This window comes from Teleopsis dalmanni, chromosome 2 (assembly GCF_002237135.1).
Source record: "Teleopsis dalmanni isolate 2A chromosome 2, ASM223713v2, whole genome shotgun sequence".
NCBI classification, from domain to species: Eukaryota; Metazoa; Arthropoda; class Insecta; order Diptera; family Diopsidae; genus Teleopsis; species Teleopsis dalmanni.
Genome location: NC_051847.1, coordinates 65,352,603 through 65,374,898, shown reverse-complemented (window position 1 = coordinate 65,374,898; position 22,296 = coordinate 65,352,603). Strand labels below are relative to the sequence as shown.

The following is a 22,296-nucleotide window of genomic DNA, read 5'->3' as shown; positions in this document are numbered from 1 at the left end:
AAAATATTTTAGCAAGGACATCAAGTATAACTTTAACCGACACTACATGTCTGTTTGTTCAGAGTATGTGTCTGAGTTTCTTTTTGCACTTTGGACTCAACATATATCATGCACACAAATATTTGTACTCGTATCTACGTAGCACAGCGAACAAGTGTTGTTGACAGTATCCAGCAATTACTTACCGCTATCACAATCGTCAGTCCCATTCATTTCTAACATTTTCGTATGTGTGATGTCTTTGTGCGATGCCAGAAATAAAACCACATCACGCTTTTCATTTTTTATCGGTACAATGTCAAAAAGACACCAAAACGGCGCACCTGCAAAGAAAAATGTCACAGAAAATCCATTGAAATCCATAAGAAACATTAAAGCAAAGTAAAAATTATTTCAAATATCGCAAATAATAAATAAATAAATAAATAAGTACTCTGCGTACTGCCAGATGTATTAGAACCTTTTTAAAATATGAAAAAATAATCTTATTTATGCTTTTTAGCACCAACGCAGATACATAGTGTCTTTTATAGTATCTGCTTTACTTCAACACTAAACCACATAAAGCGTTGACGCTGCGTTTTCAGATTTCACATTTAAGCCGCAGCATGAAAATTTTTACATTAAAGTTTTTCCTTTGGAGATATCAGTTCCATTAACTTATTTTAACAGAAAACTTTGAATATGTTAAAAGGTTTTAAACTAATTAGAAATAGTGAAACTAAAAACTGCATTATAAAAAAATGAGCAAATATTTTACATTATAACCTTATAAAATAATTAAAGGTAAAACTATGAGTAATAACACTTCTAATGTACTTACTTAGGATGTGCTTTGAAAAGGATTGAATTAAAAAAAGTAATCATTTCCATATGCTTAATGAAATGATGCATGGTACCTATTATTTTGTAGCTCAAAATTATAGGTTACATATGATAATAAATGTTTTAAATATTTTTACGGACCTTTTTTGTGTACTTTATAAAATTGTCAAACATTGACACTTGTCAAAATTGACTGCTGTAAAGGTTTTGGTATTCTGTGACATAAATAAAAAGCTCTTTTCCTTTTTAGTTCTCAATACCTCAAATGCTGTTGACAACTATAAAAATATGCTATTTTTAAGCATTTTTTATTATTTGTATGCATGACAAATATTCTTAACTCAAATATATGCTTTTTACAAGCATATTTTCTATTGTTATTTGAATGCATGAAAAATGCTTTTGGCAACTTAAAATATGTGCTCTTGACAAGCATTTTTTACGAATAGTTACGAATAATTACGAACAGTTTTATATACAAAACACTTTACACGATAGTGTGGTGCGAAGCATTAGGTACTTGAGCTTTGAAATTTGTCAAGATGTGTCCAGAATACCAAAAAGCTTTCTGCTTTATAAAAATCAAAAATTTTATTAAAGAATTTGATAAATTTATCAATTGCACAGAATAGGTCGGTTAGTATAGCTAATAAGAACTTTATTTCGGATCATTATAATCATAGAGAGGTTTAGATTTAAGTATAACACTTCGATATCGTGGGTAGGTCTTATATCAGTTTCTGCATTTTTTCAAGCATACTCCGCTTCCTTAAGAGGAGCCGAAAATTTTTGCAAATTTCGAAAAGAATTTTACAGTACAATATAACTTCAAGGTCTAGGTGCACAGAATGTCCCAAAACTGATGAGAAGCATTTCATAAAAATTCTTAGCGCAGTGATATGGACTACAATTTATTTTTAACTGAAGTAGATTCAATTGATATTTTTGTAAGACTTCATTCAGTTTCCTTGTGACAGTTGAAAACAAAGTGGCTTTAAGTGAAAACAAAGCTGCACTTAAAACTTTAGTCTAAACGATCACATCATCAAAACCAGTTAATAATTGCATATGTAGGTTAAAAGGTGTCGGTAGATACAATGGCTTAATTCTTTTAAATCTATTTGGTAATATGGTACCTTGTGAATTGTAACTATTTTTTGACCTGCTTAAATATACTTTGAGACAACCTTCTGTTGGTTGTCTTCAAACTGAATCAAACAATAAATGATGTCTGTAGGCACACGAAACTTTTCCAACTTGAAATCAGTGAAAAGCTACTTGTGACTTTATGTGACACGGACTGTATACATTGGGTATATTCTGTATCCTTAGCCTCACAGTCTATACAAGGGAGATTCTGTAATACAGGCATAAAGTGTACATATATTGCGAAGAGTTTGAATATTTATTACCTACTACCTTTTCATTTGATTTGAGTGTTATTAAATAGCTCAAACATAAATTGTTCAACATATTTTGGTTTTATTTTCTTAATATTATTAATGGTTGTAGTAATATTTATTAGGTTGGCATGAAATGGACTTACACCGTGGACCTTTTATTTTATTTTACATAAAGACATTATATATTATTTTTTATACTTTAGTCATAGAATATATATTAAATATAAATGTAAAGTATATTGAACAAAAATATATAATATTAAGTATCAGAGTTTGTGTGCCTATTTTTAGAATTTCCAATTTAATTTAATCGCGTACGGATAAGGACACATTTCATTAAATGCATTTCACCTTGACAACCACGCAATAACTTCAAGCTTTACACTAAGTATAAACCTTTCATGACTTCAGTGGGTAGCGTCTTGAATTTCAGTAATAACCGAATTATTTACTTTAATGATGCTCTACATTAAACCAATCAGATATTGTCGTGTTGATATTCTCAAGCATGACCTCATTAAACATAAACGACGCGTTATAAACTCTATTGGCACTTAACACTGGCATTTCAATGAAAGTGAGCAAGTGTGCAAGTGTGCAATTGCTCGTAGAAAGTTTAGTGGCACATATTGTCATAAGACATCCACGACTAATAACACAAACCAATAGAACGTAACAAACGTATGAACACAAGTGAACGTGCAAACTTAGTCGAAGCAGTTAAAAAGTTACTCATACCACATGTTGTACACCAAAGATTCATATCTGATGCATTGTAGCAAATAAGTTGTATGTGCACAGTTCTATATTAGAAGATACTGTTGTAGATTGAGTTTACGGTGTTTTTAAAGTAGTTCAAGGCTTCTTGGTGCGAGACCGGAAAATGTTGCCTGTTGATTTAGTAAAAAATTTCTTTTTTGTTTGGTACAATTTTTTGAGCAACTTTCTTGTGCTTCTGTCAGGAATATGAAATTTATATGTAACACTTTTTATGGTAAAGTAAGGAAAAACAAATATAACAATTAATATGTGTTCTTCTTTTTTCGTAGAAAATTTCTAATAATTAATTGGATTGAATTCGAATTTATTTGCAAAAGTTTAACGAAAGTTTTTCTCGTTTTGTGACACGTGCTAAAGTGATTGCTGGCAGTGGGTTTATCTATGTGTACATATAGTAGATAGCACAATTTTCGTCTTTATTGTCCTTCGGGGATTTGTGTTTAGTTTTAATGCGTTTTCTTGGTAACTCACGTAGTCGCTATAAATATTTAAGTATTATTTAAGCAATTCACTTGTTGCTGGTTCTTATTTGATTGTAATATCTATAAGCGCTTGAACTTAAAAATTCTTCTGGGAGGGAGGATATTTATGAAATAGACGAATAGTATTATATCCATTAGATGTTTTTATGTTTCATACATATTGTACTTTCAAAAATGTGTGTATAAAATTTAAGTTTAAAAAAATGTTAGTAAGTACATTATTTCTCTTTGAAATAAAATTTCATTAACAAGATATTCCTTTAACTTTCTTAACTTTCATTTTCATTACGTAAATGCTTAAAGCGTAAATAACTTTTAATTAACACATTTACGTTTCAACAGCTTACAATGAATCCACAATTTTTTTTAATTTCTATTCCACAGAAACTCTACACAATTTTAATTAGTAGAGAATAATTAGAATTTATTGTAAGTTTTTTCTTTAGTTTATGTCAACTCACCATCTTTCTTATAGAATATAACCTCCAGTTTCAGTTCGGTCTTATTCAGCAGACTTTTCTCAATTTGTTGTTTGTGCTCGTCCTTTGTATCCGGTCCATACAGGAAATGACACGAACATCCTGTTTTTATTGTAAAATTTCAAGAGTAAAAAAAACGAAAACATAGAGTTTTATATTTGACAACTAATGAAATATGTATACAGAAATGAAGTTGAAAAAAATTGAACATTTCGCAATTTTGCATTTTGCATTTAATCTACAAGATTTGTAAAGAGAGAAATATTTATATTTTTATTACTTACCCTTCTGCATGATTTGCGCCCGTGAATATCCTGTCAAATCCACGAAGCCATCCGAGCAATAAACAATTGGATTGCCATTTGCCTGCGCATTTCCAAGCACAAAATTGGAATCTGAAAATTATGAAGGAAACATTTCAGTAAAACTAATTAAAAGTAACAATTTGCATAGTTTAGGTTTCAGGTGTTAACATTTCGCTTAATAACAATCTATAGCATTTCGTTTAATAACAATTTATAGCAGGTTCAAATGGATTCCTTATCATTATTAATGAAAAATATTTTCAATTTTAAAATGTAGTAAATATTTAATAGTATAAAATAAACAACAAAGATTTTACTTCAATTTATGAAATTTTTTGGTTGATTATACAACTGTTTTAAGAACTCCCATGAATTACTAATTCCCGTGGTCTTTGCAGATATTGGTCAGTTTTATTTTAAAGTACATATATAATTTCGGACTACAAGTAACTGGTTTAAAACTCTGAAACACTCAAATTAAAAACACTGATTAAGCGTTTTAACCGAATAAGCAGTGTTTCAGATTTTTGTTTATAAAATAGCAAAGAATAAAGTATTTGTCGCACCAATTTCAGAAAAAAATCATTACTTTCCGGGTCTCTAGAGTACAAAAAAGTGTTAGAAAGGAGCATATTTTGCTGAATAAGACTAAATTTTGGTTAAATACTTTTTCTTGCTTTTTAAGAAAAATTAATGTTAAGATGGTTTTTGTTAACATTAATATAATTTTAAAATTTATTTGAAATTAAACACAAAAATCTGTACACAAATGTAAAAAATTGGTTGACATTATTATTACAGTATCCATACAAATGAAATACTGAAAAGCAGCTTCTATTTTCAAATATCTATAGGATGTTTGCTTCAAATACTAGCTTTGATATCAAGTTTAAAAGATGTATTAAATAAGAGTTTATTGTATAATTTATAATACAATTTCGTATACGTTTTAAGTTTTACAACTCTATCTTAGTTATTGTGTACGATTTTTTATCAGCATAAAGTATTTTTAGTCAATTACATATCTCTATTAAAAGCCTGAAACCCCAGCAAATGTATTATTCGTTAAGTTAAATGTATAAGTAAGTAAAATTCTTATGCTTGAGCAAAATCCAAACATGCATATTCTCCCTCTGTTCTCTATTCCTTTAATGGGATTGGGAAAACTACATAGTATCTTCAAATATAAACAATATTACACCTTCAGGTTAAAATCTTTGCGTTTTAGACTTCTATTTTTTTTAAGGTTAAACTTAACTTTACCCAGGTATGAGAATATATAATAAAGTTACACTCAGCAATTATGCAGCACTTCACAGGTTTAGCAAAAAAAAATCAAGCTTACTTTACTTCAATCTTAATCTAATTTTTAACCACAACCTTTGGTAACAGATACAAAACTTTTATCCCTGCTAGCCACGGATGGAACTCTGTTTTGTTAAAAAGCGGCAAATCAGTTCACATTGGTATACATGGTAAAAAACTAGAAAATAAATGCTGAGTCGGGTTAAGTTAGCAGTATAAGTTTTTTTCATTTATTTATTGAATTTTCAAAATGCTGTTTTGTCGGTTTAAAATTATGTGTTGCAAAAATGTACCCATAAAAAAAGTTTCAAATATTACAATAATTAATTGTTGGATATGCTTGAATCGTTGTTATTTTAGAGGAAATAATATTGAAGTATAACATACTACATGTATATTAAATACTGTATTACATATATTATTATATATATTATATATATGTAATGTATAAATATTATATTAATTGTTATCATCTATATATTTTATTTAATATTTTAATAGATATTGTATATTATGTACACAATATAATATTGAAATCCACAGTATATACTGTGGATTATAGAAATCTGTATACAATTTCTTCGTACTATATTTCACAATTCAATTTTTAAATATTTAATATAAAGATATATTACAGTTCTTTAATGTGCAATTTCACAGCATTATAATGTTCTGCATTCATGCTATATAAGAAAAATTACTGCTATTGATATTGTGTTTCCTGTTTAAGGTAGTAATTTAATATACAACTATGAAATAACATACTCTCAGAGATCACCTCAAAACCACACTTATCTTCGAAGGTTATAAAAATCTTAAAAATGTTAAAAAGTCAATCCAGTGATATTTTGTACCAGCATTTATAAGATGTCAGATGTATGCGTTTTGTGTTGCTACGTTTGACTTCCTTCATTAAGAAAAATTTATGCTGTCTTGTCTGCAAATATTTTGTTGAACATAATTCGAACATCATCTAAGAACCTATGATATCATACGTCTAATGTACAGTTCATTAATACTAAATACCATTTATAAAAAAATTTGGATATTTTCATAAATAATTAATTTCATTTAAATGTATAAGAAACATAATCGTATTAATCCGCCCCTGCCTTCCTTTAGTTATTGTAAACTGCTTCTATAAATTTGGAAAAACGGTTTAATGGCATGATCACCTCATCGCCTTTAAATTGTTGCTACTTGTTTACTCCAAATTTATAGAAACTGTAAAGTAGCATGTTGTAAATATTTTAAGTATTATTTAGTACAATAAAATAAATAAAAAGATTTACTTTTCAACAATCGAGTTGAGAGGATGTAATAAAGATAAATTACGTTACTTATATACATATCTTTTTAACCCCTTAGTAAAATATACGCACACAATATATTGTATTCATATATTGTATTAATATATATTTCATATATGTATATTATTTCATATATATTATATTGTATTATATTCGATTATATAATATGTATAATATAATATATACATAGTATACATATAATATATATGGAATATATTATACTATATACAATATTTTATGTATGGTATATTATTTACAATATATTATACATATTCAAATTTATATATAATGTATTTAAAGTATGTATTATACAACTTATGATATACACTCCGTTTCACTTGAATAGCACACTTCACATATTTAATTTCTTTTCTTTATATCTTTTAAACTAATGAAATAAAACAATTTTTTTTTAGATTTTATAGGTAGTGTGATTAATAATCTTTATTATAAAAAAAAAACTTGCATTTTTTCAATAATTTTTATATTAAAAGATGACAAACTAAATAAGTATATAAATAGCATAAAAATTTCGTTTCACTTGAATAGCACATTTTTGTTTTTTAAATAAATTTAATTATTTTATGCACTAGGGACTGTTTATTTATTTATTATTAAGGATTAATTTGTTAAAATTAACATTTTAGTAATGAGTTGAACCTCCCTTGTTTAATATAACCTCATAGATCCTATCGGGAAGTGAATCATACAAAATTTTAATATAATCAAGGGAAATTGTAGCCCATGCTCGTTGAATTGCTTCAATTAGTTCAGTTTTTGTTGAATATTGTTTTCCAGATTAATACACTTTTCTAGCCAGCCATCCCCAAACATTTTCTATTATGTTAAGGTCCGGCGAGTATGGTGGCCAGTTCAGAACAGCAACATTTCTGGATTCAATGAACGATTTTACAACACGAGCAGTATGTATTGGGGCGTTGTCTTGTTGGAAAGTCCACGGCAATTCTCCAAAAAGATTCTCTAATGAAGGAAAAGCTTTTTCTAAAACTCCTTGGTACGATTTTGCGTTCATAGTTGTGTTTAAGAATTGGAGTTCACAAGTGCCATAGTAAGATATGGCTCCCCAAACCATAACTCCGCCCATTCTACTGTGTAAACGCTCCAACTGATGAGTTTCTTTCCTCAAATCATGAAAATAATAATTGTAACCGTCGGGCCCTTCCAAATTAAACTTTGTCTCATCAGAGAAAACAACGCTATTCCACTCCTTGCTCCATGACATGTTGGCACGGCAAAAAGTCAACCGAACTTCTTTACGTATAGGGTTAAGTGGTGATTTTTTTTTTTAATTTAAGCCGTTTTAGATGTTGGGCATTCGAAATAACCCGCCATACGGTAGTTTTGCTTGCATTGACACCAGCTTTTAACCTAATTTTGTTAACCGAATCGTGCGAATTCGAAGCTTGCCTCAAAATAGCCCGCTTATCTGCATAGCTGAGGACGCTTTTTACACGGCCTTTCATATTTTTTCCATAGTTAAGATCATTTTGAATGAAATTGTATATCACTTTTCTGCTTCTTCCGATTTTTTTTGATATTTGAGTTACAGACAGGTCAGAATCAATGAAGCTTTTTATTTTGACCTGTTCTTTGTTGGTTAAAGCATTACCACGACCCATTATTAATTTAAATCGTCACACTGTATTTAAAACTCACAAATAAATAAAAAAAACTTAATATTGTGGTGAGCTGCTACTCATAAATTAAATTGAAAACCAAATGTGCTATTCAAGTGAAACGAAATACATACTAGTTATTGATGCAAATTCAAAAGAAAATAACGGGAAAATTTAACGGTACATTTCCGCAGTACTAATTTTTTTTGGAGGAGACTACATAAGGAAACAAACAAAAAAACCCAACAATTATTACAACAAAGTCATGAGATCATTGATAGATAAGCAAATAATAATGCAAAAACGAAGTGTGCTATTCAAGTGAAACGGAGTATACATCCTTATTGTACTATATTTCAAAATTTAACTTTCAAATATTTAATATGAAATTATAATGTAAATCTTTAATGTGCTGCTTAACAGCATTACCGATTTTAGGTATAATTTTCACATCAATGAAATGCTAAAAATGGGCTTATGGTTTTAAATAAAACAATATAAAATTTAATAGGATAAGATAAGACAAGAAATCATTGATTTGTAATTTACAGTCTGAATATACGACTCAAGCACGGTTTTGGGTCAGTTGGGTAACAAATGCTGACTCTGAGCTTCAAATTTGGCAGAGTACGAGTTCAACTCTTGGTACTTGCAGTCTCAAAAAATTATTTACGAATAATTAAATACAAGAATTATTTCCAAGACCACTAATGATGGGTATTTGGCAATACTCGAAACAGCTGTATGGTTAGCCAAAAATTCAATTAGTTAAAATAATATAAAATAAATAATAATTTTTATTGTTGTAGTTACACTACTGTTCGAAAAACTTTTTTATGAACGAATAATAAAATATAAGAAATAGTTCCAAGATCACTGATGATGGTTATTTGGCAATACTTAAAACAATTGTATGGTTAGCGAAAAGTTTAATTAATTAAATAATATGATAAAGAATTTTTGTTGTTGTATTTCACTACTTTTCGAAACCTCTTTACGAATTATCAATAATGGAATTCTTTTCTTTCTTTGGATTTGAGCCATTCGAACTAAACTTTGCAAAGGAGGTTTTCTTATTTTTGCTAATTAAGTCAATAAATAAATGACATTGGTTGGTTACTAAATGTACATGATTTTATATCTTAACTCAAAAACTAGCCCTAGAAATTATATACTTATGTGAAGTGATTCTTCGTCCATATTCACAAATATTCTGTTAATGACGTTTACAGATAAAGAGAACAGATGGTTATTAGTGTCGCAGTTATATTTTTCGCACCTAAGAAGTGTAAAGATGATCGATTTTTCACTAAAACTTAAAACAATTACTTAGTTGCCTAAATTTTATATTGTTACTTCTACTTAATCAGTAACTGAAATTGTTGAAACATGTCAATGCACCAAGTAGTTATCTTAAAGTTCATATATTTAAGTTGAAATATTTAAATCAAAGGTCAAAATCTCATATAACATTTCTTCGACCGTTGTACTTTAAACTTGATATTTTAAAATAAATTGTGGTCGAAAAGATTATTCCCTAAAATGTCAAGTTTAAAAACAGCAAAATAGTCATTACTTGGAATGCTTCTAGCTTCTAGCATTCCAAGGAGCTTAAAATTATTTTATTTGATTTTTTAATATCAAGCAAAATGAAAAACTGTCAACTCCATAGATTATGCACATGTGGCTTATGCTTGGAGTAATATTGTGCATATCTTTTCATTGTCCTACATCTTTTCCTATAAAGTCTTCTTACGTGTTTTTTATAAAGAAGCATTATATCGGCATTGTTGTTCACAATACAATCGTGGTGAACTATTGAGTGCTTATATGAATGACATTTCTAGAAAGAAATGTGCATTTTTCTTAAACGTATATTAAAGGACGACTTAAATAAAAAGAAGACATTCATAAGATTGTGCAAAGGATGTAATTTCATATTTATAATAACACACAAGCAAAATACAGCCAAGCAGTGTAGATATATATATAAAAGGTCTTAAAGATAACATTTCTTTGTTATGGTAAATATTTGTTGGCAACACTTATAGGAACATATATTATCATATATTTTAATTGCATTATTTATGCTAAACTTTTATAATAAAATTCTTTGAAATAAATGCAGTGAAACTGTTCTAAGACAGCAAATACTAGCCACGTTCATTCCTTTCTGAAAAGAATCCTTTGAGCGTGAATATTCGAATATGAACGCAGTGAGTTTTGATTAAATTATGTGCAGTAATAGAAAACTTCTGCAGCAAATTAGAACACTGATTTAAATACAAAATAATATTTTCTAAATAAGTTTGCAAATATTTCATTTTCAAATATGTAAATTCGTTATGGTATTTTGATTGAAGCCAAATTCATATTGTTTGCAAAAAGTTTTTATGCTAGAATATATCTAAGAATGACGTTCTTTTGTTATCGTTTAAAATATTGTTGAATTTTAGAAAATTTGTCAAGTTTTGAAAATGTATACATCAGTTAAATATATTTATTATATCTTAACAAGATTTTATATTGCCGTATAACTCAACAAAAACCATATTTCGACTTCAATAATTCTGAATGAAAAATTGGGGCTTGCATCTAAATCCTTAAAAATTGTCAAAATAACGTAATGTTAGAAATTCATATATACATAAAATTTTTTTCTTCCAAAGATAATTTTCATTGTATCTGCAGAATACGTAGGCGTATTAGAAAAAAAAATAATAAACCACATATATGACTAATAAAACTGATTCCTTTTGGTGGGCGAACTTTTAGATACTTATTTTTTGCCGTAAAAGTCACATTGAAATGCAATAAAATATTTTCGCGCGTAATTATATGGTCAGAATGCCAACATTTCATAGATAAATCAGCCCATTAAAGCCAATAAAACTTTCGTTCATAAGTACATAGAATACAGAATGAAAGTTACATCAAACTTAATTAACATGAAAGCTGACAAGTGACAATTCCCTGATGAAATTGGTTGGCAGGCGTAGCAAGAACAAATTTAGCTCGTGGAGCAGTTGAAGGCGAACAAAATATTCAGAAAATGCGTTCAAAGTACTTAACATGTTGTGATGAATTAGTCGGTTTAATCAAGTAAAATTTCGTACCCAATTTCTATTTACATATTTTGATATTATTTTCAAAAAAAGATTTGATGACGCAAATGATTTTTCTTTCAAAGAATGATAATAATTAAAAAATATTTTTTTCTAAAGAAACTAAAAAAAAAAAATATTTAGTTAGAATATAAGCGACAAATGTGAGTGGAGCCTTGCCACCTCAGCAGTCAGGTCAAGGGCTGCATGGTCAATCTATTTCAAATGTAGAACCTCTGACTTAATACACAGAAACAATCTATGTTAATATTTGTCGCTACAGGGCATTGCACCATAGGACGGCATGGAGCTAGACTTGGCCTACGCTGTGATATATCCTGTAATGCGTATCTACCACCTCTCGAAGAAAAGGACACCAGTATACCTGATGTGTCTATGTTCAGGTTTGGCCAGAACTAAGCTTAAGTTTCTAGGGGCCCCCTTTTTCAACACACACCGTGGTATCTCTAGCATTAGAATTGACCTGTTTCTTGCCTTTATAAATGCCTCTTGCTGGTTGTAGCTTGATCTTTTCTATACTATCCACTATTACGAGGTTTTGTGGATTTAAAATGCCTTTACAGCTAATTGAGAATGACTCGTTCCTCCCTCCACCACAACGAACTAACTAACATAAGTGACCATAAGTGTAGATCAAGGTAGATTAATATGTTCGAAATAGTAATTTTTAATGAATGGAGGGTCCTAAGTGGTAATGTCCACATCTCCACCTCCACCTGAATATAGTTGTTCAATGGTGAAGGTATTAGCGTTTGCTCAGACAATCTTGCACAGTAAATGTTATAGATTTCTGACAGTAATTCGATTTCTGACTGTTTTTGAGGATTATTTGTCATCAGGTAGTGTTTTTTACTAGTAAAATAAATTAAAAAATAAATTTTTGATATACCAAGCCACATATATTGAAGAAAGTAATGATCATAAAGCTTTCGTCTTAAAAGTTTTATTTTTAGTTGTAGGTGATTTTGTATCTTTTAATTTCATGACTACAGATTTGTTTTTAGACTTATATCTCATCAACAGTTATGATGTACCATATTTATTGAATAGGATATCATATCTTACCCTATCCAACATTTAAGCTGTCTTAAAATAGGTCGTGTGAATAGATATTCTAAATTTTAATTTGTGTTGTAAGATGTGTTTTGATCACAAGCTAATTTCTTAACATGTAATTCTTATCGAATGCAGTTTATATCTTAAATGTTGTTGTTATTTGTAGGTTAAGACACTGCCTTGTTGAGAAGGAGGCATAAATCATAAGACAGTGTTTTTGATTGCAATAATGTTTAAGAAAATCTGTATGTTCCTTAAAATTTTCAGAAAGATAGTATGTTCATTATAAAAATTATGATCTATTACTCCACAGTAGCTAATTATGCAGTTAAGTTTATTAGTTAAGTACAGTGCTACCAACCCACCAACTTAAAAAAAAAAAGAAATTTACCATATCAATTCAAAAGACTTTTAAATACAACTCAGCAACTTCTAAAACAAGTGTTTATATAGCAAAATATATCAATTTTGAATTATCAAATTATCCGAATTATACATATAAACAAAACCTATTCAAAATTTTATTCTTGAATAACAAATAATTATATAAACCTTTATATTCTAATGCATATGAAAGACATTATTTTCAAAACTAATTTTCAAATTGCAATAATAATTAATGACTTTTAATACCTTTGCAACTGAAATTTATTAGTAAAATTTACATATTTGTGGATGGCTTTCTATCAATGCAGTACTTATCAACTTGTTAAGCAGAGTGATTAACAAAACCCACAGTGCATGACAGGATACATTATAGTCAATTTTGTACTAGTAATGGGATGGAAATTTAATTGAAAGTCAGTTTGTAGTCATGGCGTTGATGGCAATCTCATGTCATTTAATATCACAGAAAATACGCAATTTTCATTATTGTTGTTTAATGGCTTACTTGTGAGCATAGGAAGTACATACTAAAACGTTACATTGCGTATCTATGCGAATGAATGCAGATACAAAATTTTCAACATAAATGCAGAGAAAACATAAATACTCGATATTTTGCTCTAGGCCAATATAAAGCCATAACTGCTGTTCACTCTATGCTGCCTTTCCGCTTGGTTTTAATGAAATTATTGAAAATTGTCCACAACAGCAGCGACTTTAGACTATGCATTTTTATATGTAGCAAATACTATATAATAGATAAGGTTTTCGGCATATGCGGTTTGGTCAGTATATATTTGACAATAAAAATTTATTTGTATTAAAGAATATATATAACATGCATATATATCAACAAGCTATGTGTAATGAAACGAATTCTTCGAAAACTTTTTCAATTTACTACTTTAACAAAATATAGTGAAATTGAAAAAATAAAATATATACCGCTTAAGCCTTTATCACACTTGAATAAATCGAATCAGTTCAAATAAAAAATTTTAGTTAGAATTCAAGCTTGCATTTCATATGAAAATATTTCAAATAACTTTGATTTGCTGCCAACGATTTCGCAGTCAGAAATGTTTTTACATCGCTTTTACGTGAGCACATACATTTCAAATTCCGTATTTGTAGAATTAAAAAAAAATGATTTAATATCCTTTGGAAATAACTTGATTTCAAAATACTTTGAAATACAGAATCAATCAGTTTTCCAAACTTTTTGGCAAAGCTTTAACATATGATTACAAAAACAAAAAAAAACCGTAGTAAGTTTTAACATATATAGTTTATAAACAATGAAAGGAATGTGTATAAAAATTATTTGAAATTATTAAATATATCTTAAAAAATGTATTGAACAATTTAAAATTATTTTTCACCTTTGAAGTCATTCTTATTAAACCCAATACAATTTTGCTGGAATTTGAACTAAGTCTCCACATATTTTTATAAGCAAATTAAGATATGAACTTAATTACAATCTATTTATGGTTGTTATCGACTCAAATTGCCCTTCTCGAAGAAATAATTTCAGTATCAGAGCCTAGAAAACGGTTATTCTTTGCTGTTGTCATGCAATCGCTAAAATTCTTTATGATTTTTGTCAAAAACTCTGGCATAACGATAATTTTGAGCTATCACAGAACACTTAATAGTATAATTGTAGAAACAGCGGTATTTATATATGTATAGTGCTACCAGTTTACAGGAAAAATATTATTGTAAGCGTTTTCTTTAATTTCTGAAGTGTTATTATATTCACTATTTTTGTTATTAAATATTTATTATAACATAATTAAATAAAAATATTAGAATAATAAAATATTAAAAATATTAAAATTGGTATGATAAAGTTTTCAGTTAAAGCTACTAGAACTATAACTGTAGTTAATACATTTTAAAAACAGAAATTAAATTTTATTTAAAATTTATACAATTTTTAAAATATCACACATTATTTTTTTTGAAGAAGATGGAAATATTTATAATATATATAATAATATATAATAATAATTTGTAATGTATATATTTATAATATATATAATAATATATAATAATAATTTGTAATGTATATATTTATAATATAAATATATGCATAATTTTGGATTAATAAATCCAAGCCCATAGCGGTAAAAATCTCATATATGTTATAAGTAGACAAGTATGAACTAAGTAATATTTGTCTGGATGCTTTGTTATGAAAGATTCGATAGAACTGTGATCAGTCACTGTAATTAGCTTCATATGAATTCTATATGGGATTCGAAGCCTCCATATGGCTTTCTTTAAACTGAATAATATCTTTGGTCTGCAACTAAAAGATATTAAGTTGATGTATATCAACAGTAATAATAAGATATTTGTAATGTATAGAAATCAGTGATTACATGACAAAAACTAGTTGTTATAAAATTTACTTTGCTTTTGTTAAAAAATTAAAATTTAAATATCATCTACTTTGTTCCGTTAACTCCCAGTGGAGCATAGAGTCTCAACAATTCCTCTGAACCGTATTCTATTTGGGGCTGCCGTGCTGATGTCGTTCCATGAGTAGTGCGCTGATATTAATTCGACATCAATGATCCTTCGCCATATTCTTGAAGGAGCGCCAGGCCTGCGACTTCCTTGTAGGTTCCAAAAAAACCAACAACAAAACAAAAATTACGCTTTTATAGAATGTATTATAGAAATGTATTGCACTGTTATTTTCTAAAAAAGCTATAAACTATTTTATATAGTCAAGAAATTTTGATATGATGTTTTTTAATACGTACAAGAGCAAAAGGTCTCAACGAAGCATAATCCAGGTTGTAAATTTTACCATTTCCACCTATCCCCATTTATGGTTTATAATTTCTGTTTGTATGAATTATATGGTTTTTATTATCTTTAGATTATAATATCAGATAAAAGATTCTCTCCTTAATTTCCTTCTAAATATGCTACGAAATAAATACATACCTTAATATGTATTGTATACACTATACACTTACTATATTGTATACATAAACTCTAAGACTTATCCAACTTAAGAACTTTTCCTACTCATTAAAATTTATTTTTGGAAACCACATACATTGGATTTCATTTTATTCATTAAATTGGCATTAGCATTAAGGATAGTGAAAATCTAAGTTAAGTGCATTAGGCTCATTCAATTTACTTAATTAGTGCGTTCACTATAGTAACATGGTAAAGGCCTACCCACAAACATTCCATGAGTGCACTTTACAAAACCAAAAACCGTAAAATTGCAAAAAAAAATCAAAATTGAAATATTGCTCTTCCTATTCAAGGCTCGCAATAATATATTTTGCGGAATATTTTTCCAAGCATTTTATACTTAAAATATTTTGGCAAATTTAACTCTAAGCATATTTATCTCAAAAACGCGACTAAAAATATTTAAATTAGAATTATTTTAAAATGAAAATTAGTTCCGACATTTGTTTTAGATTTCAGAGAACTAAAATAATTTTACGGTTTTATCTCATTTATTAAAGTTTTAGATGAAGGATATTTTGCAATGAAGGATAAACAATTTTAGGAAATTTATTCAAAATTACTGTGATATATAGAATACTCTTGAAGCTATTATGAATTTGGTGCATATGGGTTTTGCTAATAACTTTCTAATTTAGTGTTTGTATTTAGTGACCATATGTTATCATACATAAACACGATAACAGTGTCACAAAAAATACTTTTTTAAAATATAAGCAAGCTTATTCATGATATAATTCAATTCACATCTTGTCACAAAAATAATCTAGTAGAGTTTTTATAAATATGTGTACCATGGAGTAAAAGGCATAATTAAGTCTTATTCTATAGCAGAAATTTAATAAGATCCCAAACCATTCATCCTGGTGTGACAAAAGTTTTTCTGTTGTATTTGTTGTTTTTATGGCCAGAACAATTTTGAAAAAATTATGATATAAATGTAATAGCTGTATCTGAAGCTATAGTTACAGAAATAAGTAATAAATAAGTAATTACAGAGAATAAGAAAGTGCTATACCAAAGCATTTAACGTAAAGAGGAATTTTTAAAATAGCTAAAACAACTATGCACTAACAGTTATTAATAATTAGAAGATTCGATATCTACAGGTGGAAAACGCAGTAGCGGACGATTTGGTGACCGTCAGGTGACTAATGATTTGGGGGCGCTCGGTACTACCAACTGGCGACAGCAAGCAACTAATCGGGCTGACTGGCGAACGCTACTCGACGCGGCCAAGGACGACCCTCGTCTGTAATCCCTAAGTTAGTAAGTAAGAGTCTTTGCCGCTTATGCTAACGTTTTCAGTTTTCAGTTTGAGAAACAATATTGGTACGCCGTTTTAGGTATAATCTTAAGCTAGCTCTGCGATTTCGTATTTAACTTATATATTGTTGATTTACATTGTACTTTTAGTGTATTTTTGATTTGGAAATAGGAAAGTACAATGTACAATTTCTTCAGAATTGTGTTATAAGCAATAATTTTTAGTTTTGTGTCATAAACATTCATTTTAATCACTTCACATAAGCTGTATTATATTCTTATTTTTCCGACAGCATTTCTAATGATATTTATTAAATACGCCAGAATGATCTACTTAATTTTTCCGATATCTTCGATATAAATAGTCATCGGACACTCATAACTTCCATTATTTTTAATGTGGTCTCGATCTCACGAAAGCTTGTGGCATTAATAATATGCTTCATTTAACTTAATTCTCTTTTTGGCATATTTCATTCAGATTTAAATGATCACAATAACTTATTATAACAAATTAGCAATTAAATTCTTGAGATCATTATCCATTTGACATCGTTCCAAATTACTCTGGTTTACATTATTAAAATGGTATTTGATTAATGAAATAGTTAGATTCTATAATTTTTAGCAGTTTTAGGAAAAACTGTAAATTATGTATATACTTTCAACACGATTTCATTTTCAAATGAATGCCAACTCTGAGTTTATAACAAAAATTATAAAAACCGCATTTTTGTAGATACAAAATTTGTATTTACATAATGTCACATATGTTGTGCTATTTGTTGGGAAATGTCATTTTTAACATGCGAAAGAGCCACATGCAGAGTAATTGGTATGCAATATTGCAATAACATTTTTGCTTCTATTTAATGTGTTGGTGATATGACAAAATGAGTTGCGGAGCATTTCTGATTTTTGTTACCAAGTCGGAACCCACTCGTGGTAAAAAGCTTGTGAAAAAGTTTCTTCATTAACGAAGCATTTCAAGTATAGATTTTTTGTATAAAAGATAAAAAAAACATGAATTGTGGTAATTCTGACAATAATGTAAAACAAAACTATCGATTCATATGCATAGTATACATACATCTTATATTAATTAATATGTTTATTCATTCATAACATACATTTGATTGAATTGGTATAGTATTGATTTGTGAGATATTATGTTAATGTTCGTTTACCCTGGCGTATGAGTGACTTATTTTCTCTTGGTTTTTACTAGTAAATAATATTATAGATCTCAAAATAGCTATGCTTTTCAAAATAAATAAAAACTCTTTACTAAGTTAAAGCACTTATCAAGAACGTTAAAGTAAGGATATTTAAAAAATGATATTTGTATTAAAATTATTAACAATTTACGTTACTTGACATCGTGCGACGTTCATTTTTTTGGTAAAATGTATATGCTAATGAGAGCACAGTGTTTTGCGGATACAGAAGCCATCCAGAAGACTTGCATAAATGACCTTAAGCACATCAACACCAATAATCTAAAATACTCATTTTATATGCTTTTAGATCTTGCAAATTGTTGTATTTTGAGCAATAAAAATCGGTTATGCAAAAGTATTTGTTTTGTTATGGTTGGTTGGTTGCAGTGGCAGGCCATTAGATAAGTTCCATGTACTTCAATTACCGATTTTTTGCCGTTTTGCTACCACATTCCTCGCAAGAACACTAGTAAAGAAAAGTAGAGACTAAATTCATCCCGCAGAATTTAGATAATTTAATAGGTCTTTCGTCTTCACCGATGAGCAGTTTGATAAACTATCAAAGAAGTATCTTCCTAAAAACCTGTATCCTTTTGTTATACTTATATATTCAAAGTATTAAATTTGAAGCATTTCTTAATATTACATACACATATAAACTTAGAGCTTGTAGTTATTTATTAAGTAATTTATATATTAGAGAAATTTTTTCACAGTCAATACATAACTTCAGTTCTATGACAGCAATCGAAAGTTGCAAAAAATGCATCAAATGATAACCTGCCAGTATATTGTGAGAACTGTACTTTTCGATAAAATACCGAAAAAATTATCTGATTTAGCGTCGTTATGAATATATATCTTACGATACTTTCTCAACAGTGTCACAGTTTTTGTCCTTAATAGAGTACTTCGCACTACACTAATTGTTGAGAACAGATATTCAAATAAATCAGTTCGTCATGCAGTAGTTAAGTAAAATCTTTTTTACTTTTCACTTTATTTTTTTATGTGGCATGACTCAAAATGTTCATCGAAAAGCTAATTGTATGTCTGTTAGTTACATACGTAATTGTTTGATAAATCATCATACAGATATTCATGCCCCTGTACATTGTTTGTACATTTATTTTCAAATTCATTGCTCTATAGAATATTTTCATAGAGCAAAAAACCATTTAGCCATTAGGCTCACTTCCGCTTCAATAGCTTTGTCAATAATAAATAAAACTACTGCATTTGAAAAATGCAATGATGGCAGTTTATAAGCTGTCGTTATCATCGGGAAGAAAATGCAAACATCAACGTCCGCTAAATGCGTTACTGCATTTAAAAAATAAAAATGAAAGAAATGATATAAATAATAATAAAAACATATATAAATTTTTTTTTTGGTTCTGAAAGGATATGAAAATAATCTGAGAGGTTCTAAATTTTAATAGAATAATGAGTCAAGACATAGTCCTAAAGAAACTGTCAACTTACAAGAGGTAGAATTTGGTGACAACAAAATCTTTAGATCACGCCTGGTCAATAAAACCGATTTATTTGACGTCATTGTCTACTTTCTACCACCTAACATTCATTCCAATGCAATTTTAATTTAAGAAAATGTAAACTCTTGGATATGTCCTAAACTATTTTTCATCATTAAACATATCCGTTCACGGTTTATATTTGGCGGTATCCGAAATTGATTAAACTTGATTAAAATTAAAATTTTAATTTATAATTTTTCATGTATTTGCCTGGGCGTGTTTCTGATTTTAATAACCAAATTAATCTCTCTAAAGAGATTTTCTTGAATTCTATCAGATAGAGACGACAAATTAAAGACGACAAAATTAATTTAACTTTATTACAGAGCTCTATAGTGCTAATAATAAATAGTGCTAAATTACTATTTTCTTTTTCACTTTCCTTAAATACTACTTCGAGAATTTCACCTTCAAATTAATCATGAATTAATATTGCTTAATTTCAAAGAAAATTTAAAGGTTTGTATGGCTGCCACATTTCTTCAGAAAAAATTCCTATGATATATTATAATGCATCATTTTTAAATTTTACGACAATGCATTGACGTCAATTAAGAAAAAAGTTTTAAGGATTCATTAAACAGCAAAGGATGAACTTGTAGAACGAATATTTTTTTTACTCGATTGGAAACCCGATGTTACTTGTGCGTATGAAATATTGAGGCAGTCAAGTTGAGTATGTACGTGCCTGTGTTTTGCTTAGAAAACATTATTATTGCCCATACTTATTGTTCCAGGAAGCATAAATATTTTTATTAGCATAATTGTTATTTTTACACACACGTGTCAAGCATTTTGACATACATACAGGCACAGAGTTACTTTCTACCAAACTTGTACTGCAAATTCTGACTAAGTCACTTTTGGTATCTGACACCAAGGTTAGTAGGACTTATGTACACGTAGTTAAAGCAAACGTTTTAGTATTTAGTAATTTATACTTCTTGTTTCAAAGTAATCTTTTAAAAAGAATAGCTTTGAACTTTGATTTTTTATAAATATTTATGATGATATATGGGTACGGATGGGTACGGATTTATGCAAATTTAAAAAAAATTATACAAGTACATATGTATGTATGTACCTAAAATTATTGCATAAAGGAATATTGTTACCTTTTAATAAATTTAATTTAAAGGTTGGATAAACAAATAAGGCAAGCTGACATTGCTAGATAATTATTAACTGGCAAATTAAAAACACATAGTCTCTTAAAAAGTGAAACTCGATGGGTATAAGATCCGGTGAATAAGGCGCTGATACTGGTGTTAGTATGTTTTGTACATAAATAAATAAGAGTACTTTTTTTTTTTAAGATAGTAAGGTAACACACAGAATATATGCTATATAATACACTATAATATACTATATAGTATATATTATATATTATATAGTATGTAGTATATATTATATACTATATTTAAATAGATTATCAATTCTACTATTTATATTGAAGACTAGTACTGTAATTTTGATTACAAGGGAATTACTATCTGCAGTAGCATGTACCAGTAGCATGTACTCGCAAGATGACGAAAACAGTTCATTTGTTTGTAAGGCAGGGTTAAAGTTAGATAAGATTTAAAAATACTTAAATATACATATAAAACATTTATATATAGTATAAAATATATATAAATATATAAGAACTATACACTTACGTGTGCCATCGAAACGTGTTGCGATGGTATCCAAGAATGTATTTTGGGGCGCTAGCAGCCCCTTTCGGGCTGGCATTGGATTGAAGGGTCCTTTATACAACTTCTTTTTTTTATGTAACTCTGTAAATAAAATATAAATTCATTAATTAGTTTCTAATATTAATTAATTGTAGTCATTCGTTTTGATATTAACAGGTTTTGATTTCAGAATAAGGCATATAATTTTCAAGGGAGAGCGCTATAAATATATGATCAATTACTTTTTGGTCTTCAAAAACGTGCAATATATAAGCTTTATAAGGTTTGTACAATAGTTTTAGGTTTAACTCGATGGGGCATATACTTTATGAATCAGATTACAGATTCTTGTGGCGTTATGCCTTTGTATTATTTTCTAAGTGCTACATAAAATCTCTTTTCTATTATAATAAATTAAAGGTATTGAACTACTTGGAAACAAACATTCGCTGGTTAAAATATTATTGCTACACATTTATAATTGCAACAAATT

At 28.4% G+C, this 22,296-nt stretch overlaps 1 protein-coding gene across 1 annotated transcript in view; it reads right to left on the bottom strand.

Annotated features, from left to right (window-relative positions):
• LOC119674727 (potassium voltage-gated channel subfamily H member 8-like) overlaps positions 1 to 21,890 on the bottom strand; it is a 68,834-nt gene extending 46,944 nt beyond the window's left edge. The window contains exons 1-4 of the mRNA XM_038085883.1: positions 21,786 to 21,890; positions 4,254 to 4,364; positions 3,952 to 4,071; positions 186 to 323 (exon numbers count right to left, since the gene is read on the bottom strand). Of these exons, the coding sequence (XP_037941811.1) occupies positions 186 to 323; positions 3,952 to 4,071; positions 4,254 to 4,364; positions 21,786 to 21,861 (445 nt within the window). The 5' untranslated portion in view covers positions 21,862 to 21,890. The remainder of the gene's footprint in view (positions 1 to 185; positions 324 to 3,951; positions 4,072 to 4,253; positions 4,365 to 21,785) is intronic.
• Between the last annotated feature and the right edge of the window lie 406 nt (positions 21,891 to 22,296).